Source organism: Loxodonta africana, chromosome 18 (genome assembly GCF_030014295.1).
Source record: "Loxodonta africana isolate mLoxAfr1 chromosome 18, mLoxAfr1.hap2, whole genome shotgun sequence".
Taxonomy (NCBI): domain Eukaryota; kingdom Metazoa; phylum Chordata; class Mammalia; order Proboscidea; family Elephantidae; genus Loxodonta; species Loxodonta africana.
In genome coordinates, this window is record NC_087359.1 from 25,372,329 (window position 1) to 25,391,495 (window position 19,167).

Here is a 19,167-nt window from a genome sequence, read left to right on the forward strand (position 1 = left end):
TTTATTATTTTATTTGCTCACCATACCTTCTTCCATCTCAGATCTACCTTCAGGTATCCCTTTCCTTCCTTCTGAAGTACATCTGTAGCTATTTCTTAATAAAGATCTTTTAATGTTAACTACCCCCTTTCTATCATTTAAGCTGAAACTAAGAATCTTCTTCTTTAAACTAGGATTAAAAAGGAATGTCTTCCCCCACACCAGTTTTTGAGATACTGCAGGCTGAGGGCACAGTTCTAGGTTGGTGGTGATTTTCTTTCAATGCTTGGAAGATTTTATTCCACTCTCTTCTGCCTTTCATCATCACCCAATTATTATTGCTATGCAGGTGATCCATCTTTTCTCTCTGTCTCTTCTAAGTTCTTTCCTTTCTCTTTATGTTCTACAGTTTCACTACATCTAGGTGTGGATTTATTATTTATTTATCCTATATTAGGATTTGTTGCTCCTCCTGAATGTGTGTATTGGTATCTTTCATCAGTTCTCAAACCTGTTCAGATCTTATCTCTTCAAATGGCACGCCTGCCCCATACTCTCTCTTGTCTTTCTGGAACGCAGATTAGATGCGTGTTCTACCTCATATTATATCCCACAGCTCCTAACCGTTCATATTTTCTGTCTTCTTGACTTTATGCTGCATGTCAGGTAATTTCTCAAGATTTACTTCCTGGTTCACTTGTGTTTTTGCTGTGTCTAATCTTTTAATCTTTCCAATGAATTTTATTTATTTAATTGCAATTAAATCTTCCATTTTGAAAAGTCCTCTTTGGTTCTTTTTTATTCTGCTTGGAAAATGTTTATAATCTCTGGCTGATTTTGCGTTTTTACAATTCATCTTTTCTTTCTTTAACCAGCTCACACATATTATGTATTTGAAAATTGTTCTATATGAAGTCTTTGCATTACAAATCTACTGGTTGTTTCGGCTGCTTCTCACTCGTGTTGGTTTGTTTTCTCACATGTTTGTTGATTTTATTAGCTCATATTTCTTTCATCTCCACTTCTGAAATACCTGTGGGTCTCAAGTTGGGAAGGCTTCCTCCAAAACAGAGTTTTCATCTGCTTTTTTTTTTTTTTTCTGATAGGGAGTCAGGAGGCACTACCAACAGGGACCATTTTTGCCTCTTAGAAGGTCCCAGGCTTGAAGTTTAGCTTGTGATAGGCTTAAAGCTTAGTCTCCAGATTATGGTCCTGATTTCGACATCTAAGTTGGGGCAATAGCACCTTTCCCAATTCTGTTTCACTTTTCTGGGAGAGACTGTGGTGAAGTGGTCCTTTAAGTTTTCCCTTCCTTCTGATGAGCCCACAAATGCCTTAAAACTATGCCTCAGCCAGCATCTATAAAGATAAGAACCTTTCAGACTATCTTAATTCATATTACTGCTGCATGTGGAAGTTCAGAAATCTTTTTTTTTTTTTTTTTGGTGTTCCACAGAAATGGCTTTACTTTTTGAAGTCTGAAGCAACAATGTACAAAATCTGCATGATAGAGCACAACTGCATGAAAGGAAATTTTTCCACTAAAGTTGGTCTTTTGTAGCAGACCCTTTTTTTCCCACAGTGATAATTATGGATTATTCCAAAATAAAGCTAGAAAATTCTTAAACCTCTTACATGGAAGTTGTTTTCTTCAACTCACTAACTATACTACAGGGTAGACTTCTTTTTTTTGTTAGACCATTTCTTCTACTGTGTGATTTCCAGTTCTTTTATTTTATTTAAAAATTCAATGGTACATGGAGTCCATAAGAGCCAGGTAGACAGGAAGCTCCTTCATCATCACATCCAGATGCAGCGGAGGGGGTCCCGCTCACTTCAGCCAGATCCACATGTCATCCATGTTACCCATGTTACCGCTGTACCCAGGCTGATACTTCCAGCCCAGCAGCTCTGCATTTGTGGAAGACCTGGTCACTCTGGTGGGCACAAACCGTAATTTCTGGGAGATAGACAGAAATGGTTGTATAATTCAGCACCCCCAATTTATTCTGAACCAGCATCCACAGATTATAAAAGTGTGATTATTCTGTTCAAACGAAGGCCCTTTATTATACTTCAGGTATTCAATATCTTCTGCCAGCTTTTCTGCATTTTGAGCTTCCCATACACTGTACTAGAAAGCCTCACAGTTTTCACTCATTTTAGGAAGGAAAGTTTTCTTGTAGGTGTCCTCAATGTTCTGAAGGTAGGCAGAAGTGGCCTTCATCTTATGTGGATCTCCTTTGTTCTGAATGTGACCCTTGATGGATGTGGATCACCATGTGCAGAGGCAGGTACTTGAAGCTGGTCGTTTTCTTCCTCGTTGTAGTGGTTCACACACTGCTTTCGGATATACCCTTGGTTATACATCACCTCCAGGAAAATAAACTCGCTGCAGACAGATGGTCCAATGTGACATCCCGTTCTGTGCCCAACAAGTGTTCCAAGGTGTCCACGTACTGCATGAGGCGACTTGTGTACAACCAAGGCTGCAGGTGTTAACCATTGCCATCATTGCTTTCAGGATCATCATAAAATTTCTCCAAGCTGCGGTTGCTGCTAAACTCTACATCCAGCTGTTGCACTGTCTGCATATTGTATGCCTGCTTCTGAAAACTGCCTCAAACCATGCGCTGGGAGCCTGCCTCCCCACGATGCAGGCTCAGGGCGTCTCAGGAGCCTCAGGGCCATGGCAGGCCATCTGCCCAGAAATCTTTTTGTGTGTGTGTGTGTGTATGCTTTAGGTGAAATTTTACAGAGCAAATGACTTTCTCATTCAACAATTTATACCAAATTGTTTTATGATGTTGCAATCCCCAGGATGTGTGGAAATCATTTTTTAACCTAGATTTTTATACCCTTATGAAGTACTAGGGCAAAATAATGGCACTTTCTCAGTCACTAAAGACTCAAAAAATTTACCTCCAACCACTGCTTCTGGGAACATTACTTGCAAATGTACTATAGCAGGATGAGGGAGTAAACCAAGAAAGGTTAAACACAGATCTAACTTAAGAAAGCTGTACCAGAAAGTCTCAGGGTGTTAGCCATGCAGCAGCCCCAGGGAACAACATGTCCATAGGAAGTAGGAGGGCAGACAGTGAGCTTCACTCAAAGAAAAAGAAGAGAGTCTATTAATTAACGGTAGGACTGCAAAAGTCCTGAATGTTAGTTACGAGAAAGAGAGGCAATTAGAAATTGAATAAATATCAAAATAGGCAGGAGAAGGGTATGCTCTTGATGCTGGAATTCTCTCCTGTGAGTGGCCCAGTAGCCATAGCACTGACCTTTCAAAGAAGGAAATGATGGCTTGGCAATTAAAAAATAATAATAACATTTACTGTTCTTTAACTTTTATAAACAATCGTGACTTGGCTGTGACTGCAAAACAGAATTTAAATATTAACAACCTCAACACCAAAAGTAATTGTGCAGTGGCACAAGGAGGCCGGAAGAAAAGAACAGGGAATTAATTCCAAGGGTATCATATCCTCAATTTAGACAGAAAAAAGGAAAGGACTAAATAAAATAAATGAAAAAAAAAAAAAAGAAAGACTTTTAAGTATACTATTTAAAATTACTAATGTCAACAAACAGAAGAACAACGATAACCATTATTCAATACTGGGAGAGAAGAAAGGTGGAGAGGGGTAGCATGTGACAGTTAAATCCTCACATTTCATAGCGAGGTATCAACAAATGTCTAAATATAGAGATATTAACATATTGTTCAATTATGAAAGCAACCAAAAGAAAAACTCGAACCAAAAAAATGGCAGAGAGAGGCCTGAAGATGGACTGGGAGTACACTACCAGTTTTTATCACAAGCTCTACCGTATATTTGTTCCTATGTGCATATACTATTTTGAAGAAAAGATTTAAAATATATCATATATAAAATATAAAAATCAAATTTAAAAAAGGGAGGGGGGGACTAGCTCATGGAGGCAGACAAGGTCCTGAAGCCAGTTCGGGCTAATCCAACTTATGGCGTGAACCATAGGTTCATTCCTGTGTAATGTGGCGACACTACCGTGAGACCTTTCTAACACGCTTACGGTCTCCTCTAAAGGCTGGAGTTGTCTGCTTTCTGAGGGCCTGGATTTAAAGTTAGAACATACTTGACAGAGCCAACGAATAAACTCAGCATTTTGACTGTGAAGTACTCTGAGAGCTGGTCTGTCTCACACCTCTGGCCTCTCAGTATAGAGACAACATAGGCCCCCTCACCCCCCCACGCCCCCGGCCCGTGGTCAATACTAGTTAACAATGCCATAACTTGTCTTATTAAAGTGATAAACTCCCCCCTGATTGTGAAACCTAAGAGTCTTTGCTTAATGGGCAGCACCTATTAGTTCCAAAAAAGTGACCTTTTTTTTTAAATTATGCTTTAAGTGAAAGTTTACAGCTCAAGTTAGTTTCTCATACAAAAATTTATAAACACATTGTTATGTGACACTAGTTGCTATTCCTATGTCTGCACACTCCTCCCTTCCAACTGGAATCTCCCACGTCCATTCAACCAGCTCCCTTTCTGCCTTCTCGCCTCATCTCCAGGCAGGAGCTGCCCATTTAGTCTCATGTTATCTACTTGAACTAAGAAGCACACACTTCACAACTATCATTTTTTTTTTTTTTTTTTTTTAGTTCAGTCTAATCTTTGTCTGAAGAGTTGACTTCAGGAATGGTTTTGGTTCTGATTTAACACAGACTCCAGGGGTCAAGTCTTCTGGGGTTCCTCCAGTCTCAGTCAGACCATTAAGTCTAGTCTTCTTACATGAATCTGAGTTCTGCACCCCACATTTTTCCTGCTTTGTCAGGGACTCTTTTGTGTTCCCTGTCAGGGAGGTCACTGGTGGTAGCCAGGCACCATCTAGTTCTTCTGCTGTCAGGCTGGTGGAGTCTAGTTTATGTGGTCCTTTTTCTTTCCTGGGCTAATATTTTCTTTTGTCTTTGGTGTTCTTCATTCTCCTTTGCTCCAGGTGAGTTGGGACCAATTGATGCATCTTAGATGGCCGCTCACTAGCTTTTAAGACCCCAGAGACCACTCAACAAAGCGGGATGCAGAACATTTTCTTAATAAACTTTGTTATGCCAATTGACCTAGATGTTCCCTGAACCGATGGTCCCGAGACCCTCGTTCCTGCTACTCTGTCCCTTGAAGTGTTTGGTTGCCTTCAGGAAACTTCTTAGCTTTTGATTTAGTCCAGTTGTGCTGATTTCCCCTGTATTGTGTGTTGTCCTTCCCTTCACCTAAGAAAATTCTTTTCTACTGTCTAGTTAGTAAATACACTCTTCTGTCCCTCCCCACCCTCATAACCATCAAAGGATGTTTTCTTCCATGTTTAAAACTTTTTTTGAGTTCTTAGAATAGTGGTCTCATACAATAGTTGTCCTATTGCAACTGACTAATTTCACTCAGCATAACGCCTTCTAGATTCCTCCATGTTATGTTTCACAGATTCATCGTTGTTCTTTATTGTTGCATAGTATTCCATAATTTGTTTATCCATTCATCCATTGATGGGCACCGTGGTTGCTTCCACCTTTTTGCTATTGCAAACAGTGCTGCAATGAACATGAGTGTGCATATATCTGTGTGACAGCTCTTATTTCTCTGGGATATATTCCAAGGAGTGGGATTGCTAGATTGTATGATACTTCTATTTTTAGCTTTTTAAGGGAGTGCCAAATGTATTTCCAAAGTGGTTGTGCCACTTTACATTCCCACCAGCAGTGTATAAGTACTTCAGTCTCTCCACAACCTCTCCAACATTTATTATTTTGTGTTATTTGGATTAATGCTAGCCTTCTTGGGGTGAGACGGTATCTCACTGTAGTCTTGATTTGCATTTCTCTAATGGCTAATTATTGTCAGCACTTCCTCATGTATCTGTTAGCCGCCTGAATTCTTCTTTGGTAAGTGCCTGTTGATATTCTTTGCCCATTTTTTAACTGAGTTGTCTTTTTGTTGTTGAGGTTTCGCAGTATCTTGTAGATTTTAGAGACAACACCCTGACGGGATATGGCGTAGCCAAAACTTTTTTTCCACTCTGTGGGTTGTCTTTTTACTCTTTTGGTGAAGTCTTTTGGTAAGCATCAGCGTTTGATTTTTAGGAGCTCCCAGTTATCTAGTTTCTCTTCTGGTGTTTGTGCATTATTAGTAATGTTTTGTATTCTGTTTATGCCATGGATTAGGGCTTCTAGCGTTGTCCCTATTTTTTCTTCCACGATCTTTATTGTTTTAGATTTTATATTTAGGTCTTTGATCCATTTTGAGTTAGTTCTTGTCCATGGTGTGAAGTACGGGTCTTGTTTCATTTTTTTGCAGGTGGATACCCAGTTATGCCAGCACTTTTCCCCATTTAATGGACTTTGGTCCTTTGTCAAATATCAGCTGCTCATAGGTGGATGAATTTACGTCTGAATTCTCAATTGTTCCATTGGTCTATGTATCTGTTGTTTTACCAGTACCAGGCTGTTTTGACTACGGTGGCGGTATATGTTCTAAAATCAGGTAGTGTGAGGCCTTGCACTTTGTTCTTCCTCTTCAGTAAGGCTTTACTTATTTGGGGCTCCTTCCCTCTCCAAAGGAAGTTGGTGATTTGTTTCTCCATCTCATTAAAAAATGTCATTGGAATCTGGATCGGGATTGCATTGTATCTGTAGATCCCTTTGGATAGAAGTGAAATGTTCACAATGCTGAGTCTTCTAATCCATGAGCATGTTATGTTTTTCCACTTATGTAGGTCTCTTTTGGCTTCCTGCAGTAGCGTCTTATACTTTCCTTGTATAGGTTTTTTACATCTCTAGTATTTTACATCCTAAGTATTTTATCTACTTGGAGGCTATTGTAAATGGTATTGACTTGGTGATTTCCTCTTCGAAGTTCTCTCCGTTAGTGTAGAAGAATTCAATTGATTTTAGTATGTTTACCTTGTATCCTGATAGTGTGCTGAAATCTTCTATTAGTTCCAGCGTTTTTCTTGTGGATTTTGAGGATTTCTGTGTATAAGATATCATTTGCAAACAGGGCTACTTCTTCCTTACAATTTTGATGCCCTTTATTTCTTTTTCTAGCCTAATTGCTCTGGCTAGGACCTCCAGTACAATGTTGAATAAGAGTGGTGATCTGGTTCCCAATCTCAAGGGGAATGCTTTCAGACTCTCTCTATTTAGGATGATGTTGGCTGTTGGCTTTGTATAAATGCCCTTTATTATGTTGGAGAATTTCCCTTCCATATCTACTTTGCTGAGAGTTTTTATCATGAATTGCTGTTGGACTTTGTCAAATGCCTTTTCTGCATCAATTGATAAGATCATATGAGTCTTGTCTTTTGTTTTATTTATGTGATAGATTACATGGATTGCTTTTCTAATGTTGAACCATCCCTGCACACCAAGTATGAATCCCACTTGGTCATGGTGAATTATGTTTTTGATATGTTGTTAAATTCTATTGGCTAGAATTTTGTTGAGGATTTTTGCATTTATGTTCATGAGGGATATAGGTCTGTTGCTTTCTTTTTTGTGGTGTCTTTACCTGGTTTTGGTATCGGGGTTATGCTGGTTTCACAGAATGAGCTTGGGAGTATTCCGTCCTTTTCTATGCTCTGAAATACCTTTAGCAGTAGTGGTGTTAACTCTTCTCTGAAAGTTTGGTAGAATTCTCCAGTGAAGCCATCAGGGCCAGGGCTTTTCCAGGCGGAGGGAAGTTTTTCAATTACCTTTTTGATCTCTTCTTTTGTAAGAGGTTTATTTAGTTGTTCCACCTCCGTTTGTGTTAGTTTACATAGGTAGTGTTTCTAGAAATTTGTCCATTTCCTCTAGGTTTTCAAATTTGCTGGAGTACAGTCTTTCATAGTATTCTGCTGAGATTCTTTTAATTTCAGTTGGATCTGTTGTGATATCGTCCATCTCATTTCTTATTCAGGTTATTTGCTTCCTCTCCTATATTTCTTTTGTCAGTTTGGCCAGTGGTTTATTGACTTTGTTGATCTTTTCAAAGAACCAGCTTTTGTTTTTGTTAACTCTTTCAATTGTTTTTCTATTCTGTTTCATTTAATTCTGCTCTAATTTTTATTCGTTTTCTTCCGGTGCCCAAGGGCTTCTTTTGCTGGTCTCTTTCTATTCGTTTCAGTTGTAGGGTTTTGATTTTGGCCTTCTTCTTGGATGTGGCTTTTATTGCTATAAATTGACCTCCGAGCACTGTTTCTGCTGAGTCCCAAGGTTCTGGTAAGATGTGTATTCATTCTCATTTGATTCTATGAATTTCTTTATTCCATCCTTGATTTCTTCTATAACCCAAAAGTTTTTGAGGAAGGTGTTGTTCAGTTTCAATGTGTTTAATTATTTTTCCTTGCTTTTTCTGTTATTGATTTCTACTTTCATGGCTTTATGATCAGAAAAGATGCTTTGTAATATTTTGATGCTTTGGATTCTGTTAAGGCTTGCTTTGTGGCCTAATATGTTCCATGTGCATTGGAAAAGAAAGTATACTTCACTGCTGTTGGGTGTAGCGTTCTGTATATGTCTATGAGATCAAGTTGGCTGACTGTGGTGTTCAGATCTTCTGTGTCTTTATTGAGCTTTTTCCTGGATGTTCTGTCTTTCACCAAAAGTGGTGTGTTAAAGTCTCCTACTTTTATTGTGGAGCTATCTATTTCTCTTTTCAATGCCATTAGAGTTTGTTTTACATATTTTGGAGCCCTGTGGTTGGGTGTGTAAATATTTATTATGGTTATATCCTGCTGGTGTATTGACCCTTTAATCATGATATAGTGTCCTTCCTTATCCTTTGTGGTGGATTTTGCTTTAAAGTCTATTTTGTCAGAGATTAATATTGTCCCTCCTGGTCTATTTTATTGTTGTTTGCTTTGATATATTTTTCTCCATCCTTTGAGTTTTAGTTTGCTTGTGTCTTTAAGTCTATGGTGTGTCTCTTGTAGGCAGCTTATAGACGGGTCCTGTTTTTTTTTAATCCATTCTGCCACTCTCTGTCTCTTTATTGGTGCATTTAGTCCATTTACATTCAGCATGATTTTGATGTCTTTTTTTTTGTGTGTTGTTGACAGTTTATTTGTTCCACTTAATTTTCTGAGCTGAGTTTTTCTTTATGTATTTTCTTTCATCTTTTTTATTGTTGTTGATTTTGTATTTGCTAAGTCTTCATGGCTTTCTTGTTTTTTATTTTGATATGTAGGTTTGTTAGTTCCCTTTGTGGTTACCTTAATCTTTACCCCTATTTTTCTAAGTTTAAACCAATCTTTTATTTCTTTATATTGCCTTGACTTCCTCTCCATGTGAAAGACCTATGACTGTATTATTTAGTCCCTCTTTTTTTGTTTTAATGTTGTCATCTTTTACATATTGATGTCTCTGTTTCCCTATCTTCAGTGTTTCAGCTTTGATTTACTTTTATGACTTCCCTCTCTGGGCTGGTATCTGGTTGTTCTGTCCTGTGTTCTAGTCTTGGGTTGTTATCTGATGTTTCTGATTTTCTAACCAGAGGGCTCCCTTTAGTATTTCTTGTAATTTTGGTTTGGTTTTTACAAATTCCCTAAGCTTCTGTTTATCTGGAAATGCTCTAATTTCACCATCATATTTGAGAGACAGTTTTGCTGGACATGTAATTCTTGGCTGCCAATTTTTTTCCTTCTTTATATATGTCACCCATTGCCTTCTTGCCTTCATGGTTTCTACTGAGTAGTCAGAGCTTAGTCTTATTGACTCCCCTCTGTAGATGACTTTTTGTTGTTTATCCCTAGCTGCTCTTAAAATTCTCTCTTTATCTTTGGTTTTGGCAAGTTTAATTATAATATGTCCTGGTGACTTTCTTTTGATATCTACCTTGTGTGGGGTTCAATGAGCTTCTTGGATAGATATCTTCTCATCTTTCACAATATCAGGGAAGTTTTCCGTCAGCAAATCTTCAACAATTCTTTGTATTTTCTGTTATCCCCCCTGTTCTGGTACTCCAATCACTTGTAGGTTATTCCTCTTGATAGAGTTCCACATAATTCTTATGGTTTCATTTTTTAAATTTTTTTGTCTGATTTTTTCTGAAATAATTTGGTGTCAAGTGCTTTATCTTCAATCTCACTAATTCTAACTTCCATTGTCTCAATTCTGCTCCTATGACTTTCTACTGAGTTATCTAACTCTGTAATTTTATTGTTAATCTACTGGATTTCTGTTTGCTGTCCCTCTATGGATTCTTGCAGCCTGTTACATTTGTCATGGTCTTGTATAACCTTCTTAAGTTCATCTATTCCTTTAGCTGTGTGTTCCTTGGCTTGTTCTTCATTTTGCCTGATCTCCTCCCTGATCTCCTGAAGAGCTCTGTGTATTAATCTTGAATTCTACCTCCAGTATTTCCAAAAAATTCTCTTCCCCCAGAAGGTTTCTTGATTCTTTGTTTTGGGCACTTGCTGAAGCCATCATGGTGTGCCTCTTTATCTGATTTGATATCGACCCTTGTCTTTGAGCCATCAATAAGTTATTATATTCATTTTATGTTTGCCTACTGTGTCCTAGCTTCTTGTTTTGTTTTAATATGCCCAAATAGGCTGGTTGTGTGAGCTACTTTGATTACTGGCATCTTTGAAGCACTCACATCCTGTCACCAGGTGGTTAGAGCTGTTACTAGGTATGTGAGCCCAGGAGTCCGTTTACTTTTCTTGTATGGATTAAGCTCAGGTAGTCTTTCACCAAGTGTGTGGTGCAGGCTCTCACCTACAGTCCTAGACAGGCAGGGGTGATTGGAGTAGGCACAGGTATCTTGCTGCAGTAGGCAGTCATGTGCTAAGCAATGCAGGGCACTGATGGCTGTCCCTGTCTGGGAGGAAAGCATGTCCTTGTTCCCCAGAGAGTGTAGGTGGGTAGGTTTTGCAGCTGGACTATGGGCATGCAATGCTGTTCGCTGTAATGATTGGGAGGCACCACTTATTCTTGGACCCCTGTCATGGGTGGCTATGTGGCATGGTTGGAGCCACCAGTTCTCTGGCCCCTGATGTGGGTAGGTAAGGACCCTGCTTAACAGGCAGGGTGGTAAATGTCACGAATCTGCCACTCCCTGTTATAGCTGATATAGTTGAAAATAAGCTTCAGGTATGCACCCTGTGCTAATGAGGGCCTACACTGTTGAAATGGGCCCACACAGGTCAAGGCAGGGATGAAAGGCATTCAAAGTCTGTGGACCCCTTATGTCTGTGCCTAGGCAAAGGGGCTGTGCCTTCCCTGAGTTCTCGGCTTAGGGGAGCTGGCAGATTATTTGTTCCTGTTTGTTAATTTGTTACCTCTCCAAAGCTGGGAGAATGGCTCAGGGCGCGTGGCAGGTCCTACTTCTGGCCCAGGGGACTTGGCACTCACTGAAGCCAGCCTGGACCCAGTGCAGAGTGGCAAGGGGACAGGTAAATGGGAGAGAGATCTTCCCAAAGGGAGTGTTTTTCCTCCACGTGGTGGGTTGGATGCACCTACTTATCTTTTGCCAATTGAGCACCACTTCTTGCTGGTTCTGGAGGGTTGAGCAGACTCTCTGCCACTTGGTCTGTCCTGATGTGGAAAACACGGCCCAAGTGACACTGCTTGCGTCACCATGCACACCAGCCAATTCAGACTGCAGGGTGCCAGTGCTGGCCAGGTCAGGTCTGGCAACTCCTCACTGCTTCTGAACTGTCTCTCCCTCCCTCTGTCACTCAGTCCAATGCCTCGACTTTGCCTTTGATGTTCAGGGCTCCTAGATTGTCATATATAATTGATTCACTTGTTTTTTTCAGGTCTTTGTTGTAAGAGGGACCACAGAAAGCATCTTTGACTACTCCGCCATTTTGGCCCCACCCTAAAGTGAACTCTTACTCTCACTTGAGAAAGTTTATGATTATGACAAAAAAAAGAAATAAGCTGAATGTAAAAGGAAGTCAAAGGCCCCCTGGGGCATAGTGCAATGCTACTGTCTTTATTTAAACGGCTGTATTTTCCCCTTTGTGTCATTTTTCTGAGAACAGATGTAGCCAACTTCACATATTAACATCAGAGGCAAAACAGAAAGAAAGGATGTGTGTGTGTGTTTTCCCCTTGGTCATTAGACATAGCTTCAAACAACCATCTTATTATTTTACCCCTTAAAAGATAATTTATTGCCTGGAAAAAGGCTAAAGAAGTTCCTGAAGATGATCTCAGACTATGTTCCCTTTGCCAAATAACTATCCGTTATTACGACATCATACTCATTGGACATGGATAAAAAGAACAAGCGATGGCTCTGGGTACAGCAGTACATCATGACACAGTCACCACATTTGTCCTCAGAGTGGTAACCCTTCAATGGTATGAGAGTGGGACTTCTACATAATGAATTTAGGTTGCGTACCAGAGAAGCACCTAGAAAGTCTCTAAGATAAAAACCACATGAGTCTAAATGATCATCACCAGAAGACCACAAAATTAAAGATGTTCTGTATACTGACACTCCCCCTTTTATCTGAAGATTTTAATATAAACTATGGGGAGGAACAGTAAACTATACAGAAATATTGCTGTAATATGAAAGAGTAAGTAGCATATTTCATTGCTGGATGATTAAGGTAGGTTTCAGCAAAGAACTAAAAAGGGACTTTTCCTGATTACATTCCTGCTGCTTCTTATGGCCACAGCAGCCTCTGCAGGGGAGGATTTAGAAGCAAAATAGTTTAGCACTTATTAAGAAATATGAAAATAAATAATAAAGAGGGAAAATTGTATTCTTTGACTGTGAGAAAACTCCATTAGGGCACGCCCAAGGAAGCACACAAGTTTGAAGGATAGAATTACCACCCCTGCCCATTGCACCCTCCCAGAACATCTTGGATCTCCCTCTTCACGGCTCATAACACCTCATCATGTCTCTAACCTACACTTAGCATATTATCATATAATTATGTTTCTTTGTCTTTTAACCCTTGGGATTAAGTATGTCTTATTCATTTTGCATCACCAGCAGCGAACCAAGTGTCTGAAACTAATGAAGCACTCAGTATACGTTAGATGAATATTCTCTAATTTTAATCATATTACCAAAATGGTCACCAGTTCTCTCAAGTTCTTATTATCGGGGGGGGGGGGTTACTTTAGAAATTTCAGTGTTAAAAAACATGACATGGGAACAAGAAACACCAGACCTAGGGCAGTCCCTGCAGAATGGTTCATTTACTTGTGCTCATTCATTCACTGATTAAGCACCAGCTCTTATGCCAGGCCTTCTGTAGGTACTTGGGATGCGAAGACAGATAAGATATAGCCTCTTCTTTGGAAGACACAAACATGTAAATAACAATGGCATTACTGTAATTATGGATTTATCCAATACAATTATTTTGCTAGTTGTAGGCTGAAACTTTTGTGAGAGCTCAAAGAGATGGGAATGAAAATGCCATCCACCAAACAACAAACAAACAAAACCTTTAAAACAAATTGATGGCTTCTCTGGAGAAGATGCTGAAGCGGTAACTGTCAGGCCAGATCATGCAGGCCATGATCAGAAATTTGGATTTTATTCCAAGTACAAGCTATGGAAGGACTGTAAGCACGGGAGTTTTTGAATCCAATTTACATTCTGAAAAAGATAATTGTAGCTATTGGGAAGAACAAGAATCCAATTTACATTTTGAAAAAGATAATTATAGCTATTGGGAAGAACAAGAGAAAAGCAAGATCAGTTAGGAGACTACTGGGAAGATCTGGGTGAAAGATGATGGTGGCCTGGACTAGGGTAGTAGGGAGGATAGAATGAATTATGGAAAGAAGTGAATGCTTCGGAGATCTATTTTGGGGGCTGAAATTTCAGTATTTACTGATGGATTAAGAGAAAGAGAAATACCAAGGATGACTTCAAAGTTCTGGCAGTTGCACTGAACATATAGTAGGAAAGATGGAGGTTTCAGTGCTGGACATGTGAAGTTTCAGATGCCTGTGAGTTAGCTAAGAGAAGATGACAAAAGGCAGCTGGATATTTGAGTCCAGATCTCAGAAGAGGGATGGGAACTGTGAATTTATCAGATTCTAGCTGGTATCTAAGGCCACTGAAAAGCAAGTGATCAGGTCAAAGAAAATGACGAGAGAAAAAGAAGGGCCCAGACTCCAATATTTAGTGTACGGTAAAAAAAAAAAAAAAAAAATTTTTTTTTTTTTTTTTTTATAGATGCTGGTGGTGGTAAAAGAAACTGGTGGAGAAATCAGAGATGTAGGAGAAAAACTAGGAATAATTGGGAAGATACAGATAAATTTCAATAGGATACAATAAAAAGGATATGTTCAGTGAGCAAAACCTAACTACATGGTTAAACGCAATCAAAGTTTGGTTAGTATAGGGAAATAAAAAAGGGGGAGCTAAAATAAGACTCCAAAATGAAAAGCAATGATGACTATACTGAGAGAAATCCAGCTTCTTCAGAGTTACTCTGTAAACTCTTTTAAATCTACAAAAAACGTGTAATAAGTAGGCAAAATGTATTTCCGGGCTTAAATTCTATATAGAAGTATTTTTTATCACGTTTCTTTCTAGGGGGAAGAGTGAAATAATAAAGACAAAAAATGAAACATTCTAAAATATGAGGTAGACTATATATCCAAACCAAACCCACTGCCATCAAGTCGATTCTGACGCATAGCAACCCCATAGGGTTTCCAAGGTTGTAAATCTCTACAGAAGCAGACTGCCACATCTTTCTCCCGTGGAGCAGCTGGTGGTTATGAACCACTGATCCTTCAGTTGACAGTTGAGCACTTTAATCACTGCTCCATCATCTCGTTGAGGTAAACTATACCTGCTGCTGTTGAGTTGATTCCGACTCATAGCGACCCTACATGGCAGAGTAGAACTGCCCCATAGAGTTTCCAAGGAGCACCGGGCAGATTCGAACTGCTGACCTTTTGTTTAGCAGCCGTAGCACTTAACCACTACAACACCAGGGTTTCCGAGGTAAACTACAGACCACAGTAAAAGAAGAATTAAATTACTGCTCCTCCTTCTGTCATCTACAGAAGTTCTTTCAAAGAGTTTATGCTTTGCTAATTTAAAACTACACATATTCAGAATTTCTTCCTACTCTGGTTAGGATATCATTTTATAGTTTCAAATGGAAATTCTATTTGAAGAACATGAAAAAAAATGTGGTCCAGAACTGTCAAGCCTGTATAATGGTACCAACATTCCAAGAAAATGGAAAAACCATTTTTTATTCCAAAAGATAGACATCAAATTTCTAACATAAAGCAAGTGCTCATTTACCTTGAGAAAAATTATTTATCCTGAATTACTATTAGAACATTAAAAAAAAAAAATCACTATTTACTGCCAGGTGGGCTCAGATCTATGTTCTAAGTTTATATTTATCTTAAATTACTTATTCAGTTACTTAAATATTTGGTTCAAGATACTATTTGTCATTCAATAGCATTCAACAGAGGAAACATAAAGTTGAGCTCTGCTTTCCGAAATGTTTTTCCCCCAGATCAATAATCAAATGAGGATAACTATTTTAATGCAAAATAAGCAATTGTTTTTAAAATTAAAACAAGTTGCATTTCTATTTTTAAAAAGTCTTGGTTTGAATAAAGAGATTATACTTCATTATCCTGCAACGCACTTGAACGCTTTAAGACAGCTGGAAGAATATATGAGAAAAAAGAATGTCTTCTTGTCAAATTTTAAGAGACACCAATCACCCAAACACTCAGCTAATAGTCATGAGACTGCCGGTTTAATTAGCTGGCAATATTCTTGACTAAGAATCTCGGATGATGAAACTGTTTTTCCTTGTATTGAACCAGCTTGGCCCAGGCTAGCCTGTTCCGCAGTGACATGTATATTGAATACAAATCAGACGGCACAGCGTTCGATCTGTGTTGCAGCTCTCGTTTCCAGTCCGAGAACTGTACTATAATCATAAGCTTCTGGTGGATGAAAGGAAATCAGCCCTCTGAATATTAGCTAACGCCACATTTGCAAGTCCTGAAGAGATCTGTGTTGTTAAAAAAAAAAAAAAAAAAAGATCATTTCGCGTGAACCTATATATATGAATTGCTTTGTACTGCTCAACTGATAGAAGCAATGCCTGTGCTGGGATTAAACTCTTTTCATCATAAAACCTCATCTGGTTCGGAGTCCAAGTCCATCAAACCTTTTTCCTTTAAAGTCCCGCCTTTGATTCTACATCAATTTATTCAAACCGCAGCTGGGTGGCTGAAAACGAAAGGACAGCATCATTTAAACCAACCGTGTTCCCAACTTGAAAGAAGGGCTATAATTAAAAAAATGGGCATAAAAGAATGGAAATGGGATAATATTTTTTAATGGTAGTTCAAAGGCCGACAGATGTCAGAGCCTTTGAAGATGTCAGTATACTGAGCAAGAAGTTGCCATAAAAGAGCTTGCCTGAGAGGTGAAGCAGCTTTTAATGGCTGAAAAAACCCTTGCAGACACATCCTTGTGTTTTTAATTTGTCAGAGTTTCAGCAGTATTTTCTGATTAATGACACATGATTATAACTGCATAGCAGACATATTTTTATACTTGGTTAAATGAATAGTTCATGCCACATTCTTTAAGAACTAGATAAGAAGAAGGACACTTCCCGAGGAAGTCCAAAACTATTCTGATTGCTTCACATATTTATGTTAATGTTGTGGGACTGGCCAAATTCAGAGTTCCTATACGTTCCCAGCTTTTGTTCTTTAATAGCCTGATTGCTAGTAACATTGCCATCCGCATGTGGTAGTCAGAATGCAATTCACTAGTTTCGTTCTTTTCATGTACATGGAACAATATGTGCCTGAATAATTAATTTGTGCACCAAGTCATGTCAAACCAAATTAATGTTTAAAAACATTCCTGAGTTCAACCTCAACAACCATGGGCTGCCATAGAGTTCAGAAGAGTTGCTTAGGGGAAAAAAAATCGCAGCCATGACTATACTCTGACATTAATGCCTACTCAAAAAGAACAAGCTGTAATATGCTCTGTACAATGCTGGGGCACATTTTGCTAGGATTTGGGGGAGGGGTTTAGAGCATCCCCCAACTATTTGCCCTTCTAAATCGTTCTGACATGTCAATTTGATTTATTCTGTGGAGTTACCCTCACAATCTTCCTGAATGTCAATCACAATTCTCTAGAGAGTAGTAACAAGAAAAGGTACCCCACCAACGGGTGTGCCTGTAACGTAAATCCATGATGAGGTGCAGGGGAGAGAGTGGTCATGGGCTTTGGAGCCACACAGATGTGGGTTCAAATCCCAGTCCTTTCACTTAGGAGCTGCATGGCTTGGATCTGTCTCCCCTTCTGTTAAAAGTGAGGTAGTACCTATCACCTCCCAGAAAGCATGTGAGAGTGCTTAGCATGTAGTTTTGTACTTCATTCCCTTCCTCAAACTAAATGAAACACAGAAAAATTAAGTTAGGTCATTTCTAGTTGAAAGTTTTTATATATATGTCTATACGCAACAACAACAATTGTATTTTAATGAAAATACTCATTTTAAAGAATAAAGTGGATACTGAAATTTCCTGCTGTTCCAGTCCAATAGCTCTCAAGTACTGTTCCTTTCCTTCCACTGGAATCTTGCATGGCCATGGCTGATCAAACCCTCAGGTATCCACCTTGTTTGCTTCTGGCAGCTAATCTTTAGTTCAGCCCTGCAAGGGCACCCATGGAGGCAGCTCGGCAGATGGGGTACCTTTTCTTGTTACTACTCACTAGAGAATTATGGGTAATATTCATAAAGATTGTGAGGGTAATGCCACAGAATATATCAAGATTTAGAGAACCAGGGCTGGGGTGCAAGAGAGGGAATAACATTCCCAGTAGAATCAGCAACAGACCTGGGATATCAGAGGAGGAGACAGCAGCAGAAAGAGATCTCTCAGCTGGAGGCTACAACCAGACCCTAAAGTAGCTGACTTGCAATCCTCTCACCCTGCCACCAGGTGCTCTAGGAGGACAGGGGCATCTTGGGATCTATTTTCCAAAGGGAGGTGCTGCTTCCCCTTTTAGGTCTCTAGGTGGTTATCTTGTCGGCATTACTAACCCTAGGCACAATTCCAAAGCAGGGGAAGTTTGCCTTAAGCATCTTCCTACCTCGTCTGCACTCTGAACTCTTTTTCTTGCCCTTTCTTCCCACCAGATGTCCAAATCTTCTATGACTCCTTTATGTCATCCCACCAGGAAGTTATCTTCCTGCAATATTCCTCTTCCTCTCCTTTTGAATTCTATACCATCAAAAAGCCCATTTCTTCAGCATAGTGGATTTCAGCTAGATGAGAGGAACCAAATTAGTAACAAGATCACACTAATGTGTCTATGACAGTTCTTTTCCTCTCTAGCTCAGATCTCCTCTTCTTTGAAGATTCCTGGTTCCTTCAGGCACACCCCATCTTCTGACTGAGGGTACAGGGCAGATAACAGCAATGATCTCATTTGTAATGCTCTGTCCATTTGCTGAGCTGCCTGGCAAAACTGTGAACCCTCCCAGGGGAGGACTTTTGTTTTTGTATACCTCCTCTCAGTATAAGGACTGGTTCAGGAAGGTATTCAATAAATGATGAATGAACAGAGATAGATGAAGGAATCTTTGGAGCAGGACGTTTATCTTAAAAGTAATCATTTGTTGTTTTTACCATGTAATATTAATCATTTGAATTTTTAGTGTTCATGACTTACTCAAATCTTCATTTTACTGTGTATCTTTATTTATCCATTTTGAATTTCAAAATGCATGTATGAGTTAACTATTCAAGGGAAATTTATTAAATTAAAATAAAGAAAAGGGAAGCAAGGGAAAGAACGTTAACCAGCCCAGACAAATTCTATTCAGAGGTATTTCAAGCAATGTAACTGGTAGATTCTAGGCAGTTTGGCAGAATATTCTGAAGTGGGAGCTCTCTCACAGGCAAGTGACTCAGTCTGAGAATCTACTGGATCTCCTGATCTCCCTTGGCTGATGCTAGAAATTATCTCACTCTGATCTCAGCTCCTTAAACTCTTGGTTCTTACATACCAAACCAAACCAAACCCAGTGCCGTCAAGTCGATTCCAACTCATAGCGACCCTACAGGCCAAGCAAAATCTGTTCTCTTTTTCTCTCAGAATTGAGTTTGTGCTTCATTGGGTGATCCTGGCAATCAATTCCTGCTTCTCTAGGTGAGGCATGAAA

At 39.2% G+C, this 19,167-nt stretch overlaps 2 protein-coding genes across 18 annotated transcripts in view; both read right to left on the bottom strand.

Annotated features, from left to right (window-relative positions):
- CEP112 (centrosomal protein 112) overlaps window positions 1-19,167 on the bottom strand; it is a 462,579-nt gene that overhangs the window by 223,837 nt on the left and 219,575 nt on the right. The window contains exon 23 of one of the 17 annotated variants that reach the window (XM_064270871.1): window positions 14,160-15,978. The exons of the other annotated variants lie outside the window; for them this stretch is intronic. Within the exon in view, the coding sequence (XP_064126941.1) occupies window positions 15,901-15,978 (78 nt within the window). The 3' untranslated portion in view covers window positions 14,160-15,900. Of the gene's footprint in view, window positions 1-14,159; window positions 15,979-19,167 lie in introns of those variants that run through there. 17 annotated transcript variants of the gene reach the window in all.
- On the bottom strand, window positions 909-4,619 carry LOC111752617 (NADH dehydrogenase [ubiquinone] 1 alpha subcomplex subunit 10, mitochondrial). Its single transcript, XM_023556973.2, is given in 7 exon segments — window positions 909-1,895; window positions 1,897-2,011; window positions 2,014-2,246; window positions 2,248-2,298; window positions 2,300-2,384; window positions 2,387-2,556; window positions 2,558-4,619. Coding segments are annotated over 7 exon segments (852 nt in total). The 5' UTR covers window positions 2,671-4,619; the 3' UTR covers window positions 909-1,810.